Source organism: Nipponia nippon, unplaced genomic scaffold (assembly GCF_047370975.1).
Source record: "Nipponia nippon isolate SJK-2023a ecotype South Korea unplaced genomic scaffold, ASM4737097v1 scaffold_31, whole genome shotgun sequence".
In the NCBI taxonomy this organism is placed as follows: Eukaryota; Metazoa; Chordata; class Aves; order Pelecaniformes; family Threskiornithidae; genus Nipponia; species Nipponia nippon.
In genome coordinates this window covers 998,499-1,012,932 of record NW_028262349.1, presented here as the reverse complement: position 1 = coordinate 1,012,932, position 14,434 = coordinate 998,499, and the positions used below count along the sequence as shown (strand labels likewise).

At 63.7% G+C, this 14,434-nt stretch overlaps 1 protein-coding gene across 1 annotated transcript in view; it reads right to left on the bottom strand.

Annotated features, from left to right (window-relative positions):
• Window positions 1–862: 862 nt before the first annotated feature.
• EFNA2 (ephrin A2) overlaps window positions 863–14,434 on the bottom strand; it is a 48,442-nt gene continuing 34,870 nt past the window's right edge. The window contains exons 2-4 of the mRNA XM_087769628.1: window positions 5,973–6,262; window positions 2,821–2,886; window positions 863–1,351 (exon numbers count right to left, since the gene is read on the bottom strand). Coding sequence (XP_087625754.1) covers window positions 1,230–1,351; window positions 2,821–2,886; window positions 5,973–6,262 — 478 coding nt within the window. The 3' untranslated portion in view covers window positions 863–1,229. The remainder of the gene's footprint in view (window positions 1,352–2,820; window positions 2,887–5,972; window positions 6,263–14,434) is intronic.

Genomic DNA, 14,434 nt, shown 5'->3' with positions numbered 1-14,434 from the left:
GGTCCCGCACGCGGCCACCGGTCCCCCCGGGGGGGGCTCTCGCACCCCCAAGGCATCGGGGGGGGACGCAGTGTGGAGCAGAAGGCTGCGGAGGAGGAAAACCTGCCCCGCGGGCAGCGCCAGGGCCGGCACGCTCCTACTGCCCCGGTGAGATCAGCCCTGCCACCGGCGGGGACTCCAGCCCCAGCTCCAGCCGAACGCCTGTGGAGCGATCCCAGCTGCTGGGCGAGCCCGGCCCGCCGGCTCCCAGCGCCCGGCGGTGCTCCACGTGCCTGCCAGGCATCCCCGGAGCTCCACGTGCCAGCCGGGCATCCCTGGAGCTCCACGTGCCGGCCGGGCATCCCTGGAGCTCCACGTGCCGGCCGGGCATCCCTGGGGCTCCCCTCAGCTGCGTCCAGTTTGCTCTGCTGCCTGCAGAGCCACGCCGGGGTCCCATGGGGACAGCGGTGACATCCATGGCTCGAGTGGTGGGGACAGGGTCACCCCAGCGGGTGCTCAGCAGGGGCTCGGGTCCGACCAGGCCCCCCGTCCCCGCACCTCCGTGGCAGGGGGGTGGCAGGGGAAGCGCGACGTCCTGCTGCTGGAGCGAGAGCCCAGCTGGGAAGGAGTCTGCGACAACGGAGCCATCGGCACCATCGCTGGTGTCCGTCTCTCCTGGCGTCCCGGTGCTGCCTGTGGCTCTGCCTGCGGCCGGGTGAAGGCAGGGTGCTGCAGCCGCCCCGGCGAGGGGCTCTGCGGTAGGGGGCTGAGCCTGGCCCCGTGCGGGACAGTCTGACACGGGGAAGCCCGGGCTGAAACAACCTGACAAATAAAAATAAAAATCTTTTTTCTTTAAAAAAAACCAAAAAAACAAAAAAAAGAACCGAACAAACGAGGACTCTCTATTTGGTCTAGAAATGTAAAAAGCAACATCCGACAGGAGGGCTGGCGCCAAGTGAGCCGCAACGCAGGGACGGGAGCTTTCGGCGTGCGCAGCCAGGATCCGTCCCGCAGGGCAGCCCTTCACCATTCCCGGCGCGATGCCCCGGCACGGGTGGCCCTGCAAGGCCGGGGACTTGGATCCGGGCGAGCTTCTTGCCGGCAGCACCAACCCACCGCGCCAACGACCTCTCCAGGCACCGTCCCGCTGCCGCAGGAGCCGCAGCTTGAAGGTGATTCGGGGTGGCCAGGATCCGTCCCTGGGCTGCGCCTTCCCCACGGAGCCGCTCCCCGGCACGTCGGCGTTGGAGCTACGAGGCCAGGAGCGTCCAGACGACCGGCACCACCACGAGCATGGCGTGCGGGACCCTGAGGCTGCAGCAGGAGTTGTTGCTGGTGAAAATGGGCTCCGGAGACTCGTAGAGGGAATCGTCTGCGGAAGGGGAGGAAGAGAGGGAAGCGTCAGCCGGCAGCAGAGCCGTGCGGGATGGCCGCGCTCCGGGGCAGATCCTGCCCTGGCAGAAGGGGGGTGATGCTCAGCACCCCGGGGGCTGGGGTCCAGGTGCTGCTGATGCAGCAGCAGCCCTGCGGCGAGGATCCCCCCCCAAACCCTGGCACCATCTCAAGATTAATGGGATTTAAAAAAAATAAAGGACTCAGGGACTCCTGGCTTCCCCGAAAGCGCCGCTGCCAGACCTGAAGCAGCGACACCGACGTGCAGCTCCGGCAGCCCTGTGCCACGGGGGTGGGCAGCATGGGGACGCTGTGGGTGCCCTCCGGGGCTGGGGGGTGGGCGAGGGCACAGGGTGCCCCGGCTCCTGCCCTCTAAAGGGGATTAGGCAGCGTTTCACCCCGGCCCCTCCCAAGCCCCCCGACAGCCCCCTGTGCCAGAGGCGGGTGCCAGGGCTGGGGCTGGACCAGCCCACGCAGGGCAGGGGCACCCGCAGCCAAATCCCGGCCGGCAGCAGCCCAGAGCGCGCCGAGGAGCAGTTAAATGATGGCTGAAGCTGCTAACGCGCTCCCCAGGCTCGGCTCGCTCATGTTTGTTACAGGATTAAGGATTTTCAGGGACCTGGAGCCAGGAAAAGCAGAGCCTGGTGCTGTCCGGGGATGCTCTGTCCCCCAACGCACCCGGCCCCCTCGCCCCTGCTCCTGGAGGGGCCCTGTGCGGGGTCCCCCCACGCCAGGCACTTGGAAATGAGAAGGTTTCGGGGACTCGCCCCGGGGTGCCCGGCCCAGGACGGCGCTCGGGGAGCCCCCGCAGCCCCCGGGGCAAAGCCCCTTGCCCCTCGCAGCACAAAGGCAGCCCTTCCTCTCCACGAGGCATCAGTGCAATAAAATCCCAGTATTATTAAAATACTGAAAAATAATATCGGGAGAGATTTTCCCCCCCTATTATGCCCTAGTCCTGAGCAAAACAGAATGATTTTTTACAGATGGTTTCATTATATTGGGTTTTATTTTAAAGCCATGCAAATAAAAAAAAAGAAAGACATCCTTTTAAATGGTGACATTTTGCAGGCACTCAGCCCTTCCCCAGGGAGAGCTGCTGCCATTTGCTAATTACACGTTAACAGGAGAAGAAAATTATTAATTTGTTTTTTTAAATGGCTGAGTTATTTGATTCTGAAAAGTAGCCACTGTGCAGAGATGATTATTATTTTTTTTTCCCCTATCCGAAACTCAGTGGCAAACGTCCATCAAGCAGGCGATGCGCCCGCCGTGGTGCAGCCGCTGCCGGGACGGCTCTGGCGGGGCTGCAGGCACCGGCCCCATCGGGTGCCACCAGCTGGGACCCAGGGCACCCTGTCCCCCTCCACGGTCCCCACTTGCCCGGGACCACCGAGAGCATCGCCCTCGCCCCGCGGGGCAGGGCCGCTCCCCCCAGCCCAGCTCACTTACTTGTTGGCCGAACGTACACCTTCAGCTTCAGGCAGGGCCTGTCCACCGCGTTCGGGGGGGACGCGGCTGCGGAGAGGCAAAGGGGAGAGAAGGGGGCGAGTGAGGGGGGGCCCGGCTCGGCCCCCACCATGGGGACGGAGCAGAGCCCGGCTCGGGGCAGGGACCCGCCCCAGGGACCCCTCGAGGGTCCGCGCACACCGTGACCCCCTGCGGCACCACCAAGATGCCCGGGGCGCGGTGGGGAGATGGGCAGCCGCATCCAACCCTGCCGCACAGGACCAGTGATGGGGGGTCCGAGCCGGGAGGGGCGCAGCCCCACACGGCGTCACCAAACCTTAGAAGCCACCGCGGAGGCTGCCCTGGCCTGGCCTGGCTCCAACGGCAAACCCCGAGCCCGTGCCGGGGCTGCTGTGGCTGCCCGCGCCCCGCTGGGACGTGGCGGGGGAACAGCCCACAGGGAGGAGCGGGGTCCGGGTCCCCGTCCCCTCCCGGGGTCACCTCAAACAAACCCCGAAGCAACTTGAAACGTGGATCAGCAGGCTGCACCGCGGAGGCTCCCGGGGCATCGCCTCGGGCAGAGGGAAACTGGGGGGCCCAGCACCCACCTGCTCCAGGGAGAGCCCCCCCCAGAGCCGGGGGGCCACATCCTGCGGGGAGCCCCGAGGAGCGGGACGGTGCCAAGCTGCCCTGCAGCATCCCCAGCACAGCAGAGCCCTCGCCCACCCCCCCGCCCAAATTTATAGTGGGAGGGAGGGAGGGCTGGCAGCCCCCGCCCAGGTGAGCCCAGTAACGGGCCCCTGATGGTCCCAGCACAGCTGCAGCTTCCCTTTGGGGACGGGGGCCAATGGCTCGCGTGGCTTTTGTCCCGTCGCCCGTGATGCAGGGGGCTGCGAGCGCACAGGCAGGGCTGCACGGCTCTCCCTGAGCAGGCAAAACGAGGATAAAGGCACAGAATAAAAATAATACTCATTGGGAGCGAGAAAGGGAGTAATTGCAATAATTATCTTGGTGAAAGTCCCCTCTCAATATGAGAAAATGTGATTTTTATATATATGTTTTTAAAGGAATTTAATTTTCTCTTTTTTTTTTTAATTAAAGAAGGAGAGAGAGCATTATTCGCAATAAAGTTTAATTTCAGCTGGAAGAAGGGGAATTGGGATGCTGCTCGCAGGAGAGGCAGCAGCAAGGGGCCAGCCCTGCCCAGGCACGCGCAGTCCCCTCCAGCGGCACCGGGCCACCACCATCCCTCTCCCTCGGCGCTTAAGGAGGGACACGGCGGGTCCCCGGTGCGGATGGTGACACGGGGCCACCCCCGCTGCTCCCCAGGACCCACTTGATTTATTTTTACCAAATAAAACCACGGAGCAGCTGCAAAGGGGCCGCTGGCTCGGTCGGGTTCCCGGCCCCCACCCGGCCCCTCTCCGCACCCCAGAGCTGAGCACCCACCGCGTGCACCCCAGCACCCCCCGCGATGGCGGCCGTGCGCCCCGGACCCCTCGGCGGCCGCATCCAGCCCCTGCACCCGGGTCAGCATCTCGCCCACGCCACCGGCGCTCCCACGGGAACGGGCGCAGCCCCGGCGCCCCTGGGCACCGCCATGTTGGGGAGACGCCGGCGATGCTGCAGAGCCTCCATGGTTTTTTTTTTCCCCCCTTTCCCTTTTCTTTTCCTCCCTGGCGCTCACCCCACGCAGGGAAGGAGAAGGCCACGCGAGCTGTGGCCAGCACCTGCCGTGCCGTGCCGAGCCGTGCCGAGCCGTGCCGAGCTGAGCCGCAGCGCGGGCATCCCGCAGCAGCTCCGTCGGCCGGCTCCGTCCCCAGGGCCAGCCGGTGCCCTTGGCCCGGCGCGGGGAGCACGAGCGCGTCCCCGTGCCTGCGAGGTTAATGGCATTCCAATTTGCGAGCTCGAGGAGGAGGCAATTTCTTTTCTTTCATGTCTGCTAAATACGGTTCCTCAAAGAGGCATAATTTCTAATGTTCCGCATGACATGAATTCTAACCGGTTTAGCAATGATCAGCTTCACCATTTACTTCTGTGTAATCTCTCCCTAACGACATTAAAAATAAAAAAAATAAAATAAAACGGGGAGGGGGGGAAGAGAGAGTTGTAGATGCAGTTATTTCACGAGTGACATTTTACAGGGGAGAGGGAGAGGGGGGAAAAAACTGTAATTTAATATAGATAAAAGGAACAAATTAAGTGGGCTGAAAACAGATGCTTTAGGAAAAAGGGGGAGAAATAATAAGGAAGATAAGCATGCCGGCTGGCTCCTGCGCGAGAAGAGAGGCGTCCCTGTCTCCCTGTGACACCGTCGAGTGCTTGGGGGTCACGGTTTCTTTTTTTTTTCTTTTTTTTTACTCTTTCTTGATTGCCAGACTCCCAGCGCCTGATCCGAGCCCCATTAGCTTATTTTCCCATGGCTCCAGTGGGCTCCCAAGGAAGCCGGTCCGGCTCCTCTCCCCCTCCTCTGCCCTGGCCCCCGCGCCAGGTCGCTCCGGAGGCAGAAATTCAACGAGGGGCCCGATCCGCACCGTCCCGGGGCCCTGATCCTGCCACCCGCACCCAGGCGCCCGCAGAAGTTTCCCCCGACGCGGGTCGGGCAGCGTGGGCTTCATCCCTAGGGCGAGAAAGGGGAGCGTGGCCTGGGAAAGCCGGGGAGTACAGGGGAGAGTGCGGGAGAGCGCAGGAACACATGGCAGCCTGCGGGAATACGTGGGAGAGCGTGGGAGCACCCGGGGCCGCTGCCTGGGGCCGGCAGGGCTGTGCCACTGCTCCATGCAGCACCTTTACCGGTGCCCGGTGGTGGTCCCGTGGGGTTGAGACCAGTGTCCCCATCATCCCGCCGTCCCTGGAAAGTCCCAGTCGCTCTTGTGGCCACCCCATGCCCACGGCTGTGACTGAGCCCCGGCGAGGGCTTTCAGCACCAAGCGTGTGCTGGCCAGGATCTCTGCCTTGAGCCGGGCATGCCGGCGCTGCCGGCACAAGGACATGGCTGGGTTTGGGGGCTTTGAGGCGTTTTGGGTCACCAATGCAAACGGAGCCATGGCTCAGTGTCCGGGTCCGGTCCGGGCGATGCGGGGGACGTCCCTGGGCTGCGCTCACCGGTCCCCCCAGACCCCCTCCCCTCCGTCCCCGCGGCGGCCCCTACTCACAGATGTAGTAGTACTCGTGGCCGGGTCTGAACTCGAAGCCCAGCGAGAAGGGGGTGAAGAGCTGGAACTTCTCCGAGAACTTGAGGGGCCCGTTGGGGGAGTCGGGCCGGTTGCACTCCCAGCGCTTGAAGCCCCTCTGCCGGTGGTCGCAGGACGCGTGCCCCTCGTAGTTGACCATGTAGAGGATGTAGTGCTCCATCCGCTCGGGCAGCGGCTCCTCGTAGTGCGGGCAGTAGATGTCCAGGTAGTCATTGATGCTCACCTCCACCGTGTAGTCCCCGCGGTGAAACCTGCGGGAGAAGCCGGTGTCACCGGGAACCGTGTTTCACCGGATCCTGCTGTGAGGATGCCAGAGACCCTGGGCACGCCGTAACCCTGGTTTGACCGTGACCCAGGGCCTGATCCAGCCCAGCCCAGCCTCGCACCGCTCTCCTCTCCCATCGCCCCCTCCCAGGCACCCCAGCCCCCTGCCCACCCCACAACCCCATTAACCTGCAAGATTAACCCAGACCCTCTTTGTTTTACGCCCGATAAACCGGCACCATTTGGCAGTAAGTCACAAAAAAATCATTATTCACGGCGATGCCGTCGAAGCGTTGGCATCGCTGCAGCTGTGCGCTGCAATCCCAGCGTAATTTGCGTTTCTGGCACTGATTATCTGAGAGATTAAGGGATTAGCGGTGCTGGAGAACGCCGCGGTGCACACCGGCAGCTCCCGCCTGGCAGCCGCCCCCCCCCGGCTCCTTGGGGCGACCCCTGTGACCTCCCATCCCCAAACTGCATCCCATGGGGGGATGTTGCAGACCCCCGGCACTACCGGCACCGCGACCGATGAAGCTCACTGGCCAAACTCACCGGCTCCCCCAGGAGCCATCCTGGCAGCTTGGCTTTTTTCCCCTTGCATGTTGAGCACGTTTTCTTTGCTAATTAATTTGAGGCTCCTGCGGCGCAGCCCTCCCGCCAGCAGAAACCCCCGCGCCACGGCATGGCCAGGGATGGGGGCCGCCCCACAGCTCCCAGACCCCGAGGAGCAGCTCCGCATGCATCCCTGCAGCTCGGCCCCGGGGTGGTCAGTGGCCAGAGGGGTCAGCGTGGCCCTGGGTGGGATGGGGATCGTGGCCACGGCCCCCCAAAGCAGCGTCTCGGGGCTCCCCGACACCCCCTGCGCCCGCCTGAATCTCCAGCAGCTGCAAGCAGGGCTGAGGCTGGCTCAAACTCATCACACGGGACGCCACGAGCATGCACCCATGCATCCCTGGGGCGGCCGAGCGCCGACAGGGCAGGCGGGGATGGCGGCGAACCGCCAGCAGTGGCGGAGGGTGACCCAAAAGGCACCCGGCACCCCAAAAAGGGAAGGGGGGACCGAAGACAGGAGGCGGGGGGGCTGGTCCTCCAGCCCCGCCGGAGCAGCCGAGCGGCAGCATCCAGCCCCATCCAGCTCATTACCTGCTTCATAAGCACTCGGATCACACAGGGAAATGCACCAATTAAGGAGAAGGGTTTTTCTCTCTCTCCTTCTCTCTCCTTTCCCGAGTCACTTGTGCCAACCCTGCCCCTGGCAAGGTAACATTTTAAAATGTAAAATTAATACAAAGGGCCAGGATTTACTGGGAAACAATTTTCAAACGCATACAAAACAATAAAAAATTTTTTACAAAAACCCCAAAACTCTCCTCTCTGCCTTTTATTTTAAAAAATTATTTATTTTAATGATCGTTATTAAAGCCCAAGCAAAGGCGATTGTAACAGGAGGGCTCACGCTTATCAGGGGAATAATAATAATAATTATATTTTTGGAAAAAAAAATCAGCTAACTCCGAGGGCCTTCTCCAGACTGACAAATTGCTGAATTAAAGCTGATTAGCTGTGCTAAATGGCACAGACGGAGACGGGCGCTGGCGGGCACTGGCGGGGGCAGGTCATGCTCTGCAGGGGGGTGGCGGGTGCTGGGGACCCCCAGCATGGTGCACCCCAGCCTGCGGCGGGTCCTGGGCTCCCCCCGGCCCCACCGAGCACGGGAGAGACCCCCGTGCCCAGCCGGCACCCCCGCCCCATGCCCCTCGGCGTCCCCGTCCCCGCCACCCGTGAGCCCAGCCCAGCGCTTCCAGGGTCACACGGCACAAAGTCGGGTTTAAAGCTAAGATCAGCTTTTGGGGGGCTGGATGTGGGGCGGGGGGCTCCAGCCTTGGAGGTGTGTGCAGCCTCCCCGGCCGGCCGCCCCCAGCAGGGCTGGCTGGGGGACGGTGGCACCCGCCACACCAGGCCGCATGGTCGGTGCCCCGTCCCCATCCCTGTCCCTGTCCCCCTCCCCGCAGACCCCGTGCTGGGGCCGGGAGTGGCAGATGGTGCCCAGGTGGCTTCAAATAGATGAGCCGGGGTCGGGGACGGCGCAAGGCATTAATTGGCCCCGGGGGACGCTGTGCCGGAGTCCAGGACAGGGCTGGACCAGGCGTCCCTGCCATCACACCGCGCAGCCACCGCGGCACAGACAGCCCCCGGGGGGATGGGACAGGCAGGGGATGTCCCTGTCTGCCATCGCGGGACACCCGCACCGCAGCCCAGACCCTCCCGTGTCCCCTCGAGCACAGGGGGGCACCAGGGCTGCCTGGACCCCACGTTTGGCGAGCGGGCAGGGGCTGGGGCGCTGCCACTCCCAGGGCCACGCGTCCCCAGGCACAGGGTGACTTTGTCTCAGTTCTGTCCCGGCTTTTTGTTGCTGGCGAATCTTTATTTATGTCTCCATTTCCCCCTGCTGATTCACCCCCTCCTATAAATATTACATTTCTGCCTGATCAAATATTCCCTCCCGGAAGCTCTGCCGAGCGCTGCAAGAGCGTGGCTGTGCCCCGGCACCGGGCACCGCTGCCCCGGCACAGCGGGCAAAGCCCAGCACAGGCGGCTCCATCGAGGAGGGAAGGGGCTTACTGGGAGGCACCCTGGGGATGCCCTCGGGAGGGGGATGCGGGGAGGGGGCTGCAGGGACGGGGTCCGTGCCACTGTGCCAGGCAGGGGGCACCCCACGGCTGGGCAGAGTGACCGGTGCAGGGATGGCGGCTCATGGAGCCGCTCTGTCCTCATCCTGTGCCATCCCAGGCACCGGCCATCCGGAGCCGCTACCGACCTCCGCTCAGCAAGGACCGGAGCTGCCACCACCTGATCCGGGCTGGCTTTGGCTTCACGTCCCTCCAGCAGCCTCAGGCTGATAACCACACCGACAGCCCGGAGCTGGGGTCAGCAGGACGTGCCCGCCTAACAAGGTGCTCCAGCGCTCACACCGAGCCCCCGTCCCTCCGGCAGTAACCACCTGCAGCCAGCTCCGGCAGAGCAGCCGGCACCGCGGTGCCGCCAGGACCCCAGCACCAGAGCAGCAGGGATGGATCCAGCACACACCACTCCGACAGCCACCTCCAAGCAGCGGCGCCACGCAGAGACCCGAGCACCCGTCGGAGGTGCGGGGCACACCTCGGCGCAGGGCAGCCAAGCGCACGGGGAGAGGCAGCGGCACCGGCGCTCGGACACACTCAGATAACCGAATTTGCTCACAGAGGCGCGTGGTGGAGGCTCACGCCGAGCCAGCCCTGCGCGCACGCACGGAGCCGTCTGTTAATTTGTTATCGTTTAAGTCATTCAGTTCGCAAAATGTCAACAGCATTTTAAAAACCCGCCACCTGGAAAGCGCGCTGTCGCCCCGTGTAATACCCGCAGCAGGGCTGCCAGGCCGCACTAATTAAAATGAGTGGGATTTGAACTGTCTAAATGAGGCACATCGCTAATTCGTCTGCTTCAAAATAGGAAAAATAAAATACGCCTTTCAGCGGGGCAGGGAAGGGCGAGCGGCCGGGGCCGAGCTGGGTGCCACCGCCCCTCTCCTGCTCCCTGCATTCGGCGCGCTCCCGATGAGCAGCGGCGCGCTTGCAGGAGCTGCAGCTTTGCAAACCACAGCCAGGAGCCGCGGGGAGCTGCAGCCGGCGCCCGGGCAGAGCCCTGTGCCCGGCACGCCGTGCCGCAGCCTGGCACACCTTGCTCCACGCAGGGCATGCGCCGCTTCGGCCAGCGCACGCTTGCAGTCCCCATGCCCACGGACCTGCGCCCATGTCTCGGGGCTTCCCCTTCCCTACCGGTGCCAGCCCAGGGCGGGTGGGACATGGAACACTGTCCCCACCTCCACTGAGCCCTCGAGTCCCTGAGACATGGGGACACCGGCTCAGGGCAAGGACAAGGCAAATCCCCGGGTCCGCTGGGAACTGCAGTAAGCCAGAGGAGAGACCCCGCTGTGGCACACCAGCAGATGCCAACTCACAGCATTTTCACGCCAAATGAAAAGCTCAGCTTTGAGCAAGTCCAGGTTGCTGTTACTCCAACTGGGAATGCACAGCACCAGCCCCGCTCAGCAGCAGGGACCCCAGGTCCCCCCGGCTGCGGAGCCGGAGCAGATCCCCCCGCCGTGGTGCCGGGGCTGCGGGAGGCAGCCGGGTGATTCTCCATCCAGCCGCTGCGGGGTAATTACCGTCCCCTCAGCAGCTTGTGCTTAAACGCTCAGGAAAATAGAAACCATGGGTGTGCTCCGGAGGACGTGCCGGTGGCAGGGCTGCACCCCGGGGCTCACCGCAGCCGACTGGCGGCCGACAGTGGCGTCCTCCGTGCTGCGCCGCCGCAAGCTGCACGCGTCCGGCACGGAGCGATGCCTCGCCACGGGACGGCTTTGCCAGGAGAGGCTGGGGGCTCCCCCTGCTCGCCGGCCAGCCCCCGCCCCGGCGCCGGAGAGCTCAGCAGGGACGGGGGGCTTTGCCCGTGGGGGTGGGAGCCCACCCCATGTGCAGGGCTGGCAGCGCCTTCGGCTGCCTTGTCTTCATGCCCTGCAACGCATGGAAAAATGAAAGAGGGTGTTGGGGTGCACGGGGCTGGTGGGGTGCCTGGGGGTCACCCCAGTCCTGGGTGCAGGGCAGCCTCCACCCCTCTAGGACAGACGCCGGGCGGATGCCATGGCCAGGGTGACGCACACCATGGGATCACAGAATCACAGAATGTCCTGAGCTGGACGGGACCCACAAGGATCATTGAGTCCAACTCCTGTCCCGGCACAGGACAGCCCCAAAATTCACCCCATGTGTCTGAGGGCGTTGTCCAAATGCTTCTTGCATGTTGTCAGGCTCGGCGCCGTGACTGCCTCCCGGGGGAGCCTGTACCAGCAACAGGGCCAATGCCATGGGACGGGGCTGCTGCCGTCACCGAGGATGATGCCATGGGACGGGGCCGATGCCGTCACCAGGGATGATGCCATGGGACAGGGCTGATGCCATCACTGGGGCCGATACCATGGATCGGGGCTGATGCCATTGCTGGGGCTGATGCCATGGTCCACCACGGCCGCCGGAGCCCCGCCGGTGAGCACAGAGCTCGCCCACCCCCAAAGGGGTTAACGCGGGAGCTTTGTTTTTCCCTGACAGAGACGGATGGAGCAGCCTCCCCGCCTCACCCCGGCGGGATGTTACACTTGACAATTGACTACTCGCAGCTTTCAGCTCTGTCAGCTACCATTAAGGCTGGGATCCTGGCTAATTGGGTGCTTCATTAGGGGCATTCGTTACTGTTAGCGCTGCCTGACAGCCGGGCCTGCTCTGCCGGCAGGGCAGGGGACAGGCGGGCTGCTCAATGGGCTCGCTCGCCCCGTGGCCGCTCCGCTGCCCCCCACGCATGGGGGCTCTGGTGGCCATGCGGAGGAAACCCCCCGGGGACAGCCCATGGCCTCGCCAGCACACCCTCCCCGGGGAGGCCACGGCTCCCGCCAGACGGCAGCACCGCAGAGCCACGGGCGGCTGTGCCGCGCTCCCACCCGCCAGCACCCTCGGGTCCTGGCACCAGGACCCGCCAGCCTCCAAGCCCAGCACTGCTGGCAGCCGCCCCGCTCTCCCCGGCTCCATCTTGGTTTGCATTTAATTGATAATATTCCCGGTGCCGTCACGTGCCTGCCCCTTTCCATGACAAGAGCGGGAATCCATTGGAGTGAAATTGCCTGGAATAAAATATCAGAGCTCATGAAGCGGCTCCGCCGCCCTCCCCTCCTCCTGCACCGCGGCAGCACCCAAACCCTGCCCATACCCTCGTGCGGCGCCGCGCAGGGCGGCATCTCCGTGCCACGAGCCCGGTGGCTTCCAAAGTTTTCACCTCTCGGATGTTCAGCGTGGAGGGGAAAAACCCTTCCGAGAGCCCGTGTTGCAAACCCGCGCCGGAGGCATCCTCAGCCCGAGAGCCTGGCCTCCGCAGGGCAGAGCCGACCAGGAGAGCAAACCCTGCCCGCGCCCAGACCCCTGCGGCTCCCCCAGCCCCGGCTCTGGGTGGCATGACACCCCAACCCTGGTCCCGGTCCCCCCCACTGCCGCCGGTGCCTCAGTTTCCCCTCTGGGTAGCAGTGGCTCCCTCCAAAACTCCCAAACAAGGGCAGCGACCCGGTGCGGGAACAAAGCGTATTTGTCTCTCTGTCTTGCTACACCCTGCAAGACCAGCCAGTGTCCCAAGGGTTAAATAATTCAGATTTTTCTTTCCTGAACAGCTTGAAAAGAGATATGATTGCGGTTGCTGAAATACTGGGGGGGGAGATATTATGGATGGAAAAGAGCTATTTAAGCTGAAGAACAGTGCTGGCACATAAACAAATGGGTATAAACTGGCCATGAATAAATTGAGGCTGGAAATTAGGAGGTTTGTAACCATCGGAGGAGCGAGGGGCAGGAAGGGGCTTGCGGCGGCGGGGGCAGCGAGGCGAGGACTGGGGCAGGGTGCTGCCGGTGCCGGGGTCCCGGGCGCGGGGGTCACCCACCTCCAAGGGCACCCGTCTTTGCGGGGCCAGGCGCTGAGATACTTAAAATTTCCCTTACACTTTCATCTCCTGAAATCTCCTTCATTCAAATAGTCACAGCGTGATCAGGAGTAATAAGCCTATTACAGAGCAAAATAAAACACAGCAGCCTCCCCCCGCCGAAACCAGCCCCCAACCTCGCCCGCCGCCCTCTCGCTGTCTTTTAAACGCAACCTGATGAAAATTCAGCCGCGGAGCGGCCAACGCCAGCCCCCCGCCAGCCTCCGTCCCCGTCCCCCCCTGCGGGAAATGGGCACAAAGCGGCTCCTCGGCGCTGGGGGGCGGCGGGGAATGGCCCCCGCGGGAGCAGGCGCCCGCCCCGCTCCTTTCAGCAGCGCTACGGCTCTTTTCTCCATTAATCCTGTTGCTCGGCTGGCTCCTGGCATGTCCGTAGCCAGCGACGGACTTCACGCCGGGAACGTTTAAGCTGGTTTTCCCATCTGTTTCTCTTTCTCCTTGGACAGCCGGCACCGCCGTGCTGCGGAGCGGAGCGCCGTCCTGCGGGATGCTGAAGGCAGCACTGGGCACGAGCGGCGGGAGCCGGATGGGGCCGTCGGGGGATTTTGGCCACGTGTTGGTCACGGTGTCCTGGAGGCAGATTCATTTTCTCTGCTCAAAAGCCATCGCGGTGCTTGGGGCAAAAGCAGCAAAAGCCACTTGCGGGGTCTGGGAGGGGACGGCGCCGGAGCCGGATGCGCCTGGACACCTGGGTCCATCCGGCATCGGTCCAGCGGGGTCGGCTGTCCCCCCGCCCCATCCCACCGCCCCGCCAGTGCCGAGGTTTATTTTCACCATGTTGGTAAAATGTTTTGCATGGCTGGAGAGCGAGCGCAGCCACCCCAGCAGTGGCACCAGCACCCGCCACCTCCCAAAACTCCGCCGGGCTGTGCCGGAGCATCCCAGCATCCCAACCTGGCCGAGCCCCGGCACTTGCAGGAATGGGATGATGCTCGGGGTTACGGCAGGAGCCGCCCCATCCTCGGTCTCGTCTCTCCCAGCCCCACAGAACGGAGGCAGCGATGAGCCTCTGGTCCCGGTGGGGCCGTGCAGCGCCGTGCACGCTCCGGCAGCATCCCCAGCGCCGCCACGGCAGGGCAGAGCGGGGAAGCGCGTCTTGGGCTGCGGCTCATGGTACGCCTGTAATGTGGTCCTGAGGGACCCATCGTACACACACCACCTAAATTATTTAATTTCTCCAAACTGCTGCACCTTTATAAATCATTAAAAGCTCCTTTTGATCTGTGTTAATGAGGTTTCCTGAGTGCGGTGGTTGGAAACACACTTTGGCGCCAGATAGCGAATCAGCTAATTAAAAAAATAAAGAAGGAGCGAGCAGGAGCACGGCGGGGCGAGAGGAGGGATGGGCCCCGGCACAGGGCGGTGGGTGCCAGGGCTCCCGGCACGAGGGCTCCCCCGGCCCGGCTGGGCAGTGATGGGGGGACAGAGGTGGTTTAGGGATGCCCATAATGTTTTTCCCCTTTTCTTTTCCCTGGGGATGGGAAAGTCCGTGCCCAGCCCTCACCGCCCGTCCTCACCTCGCTGCGCGCCCCAGCGGCTGAGCAGCCAGCCTGGCAGGGCGGGAAACGCAGCACCAAGCGAAATCCAT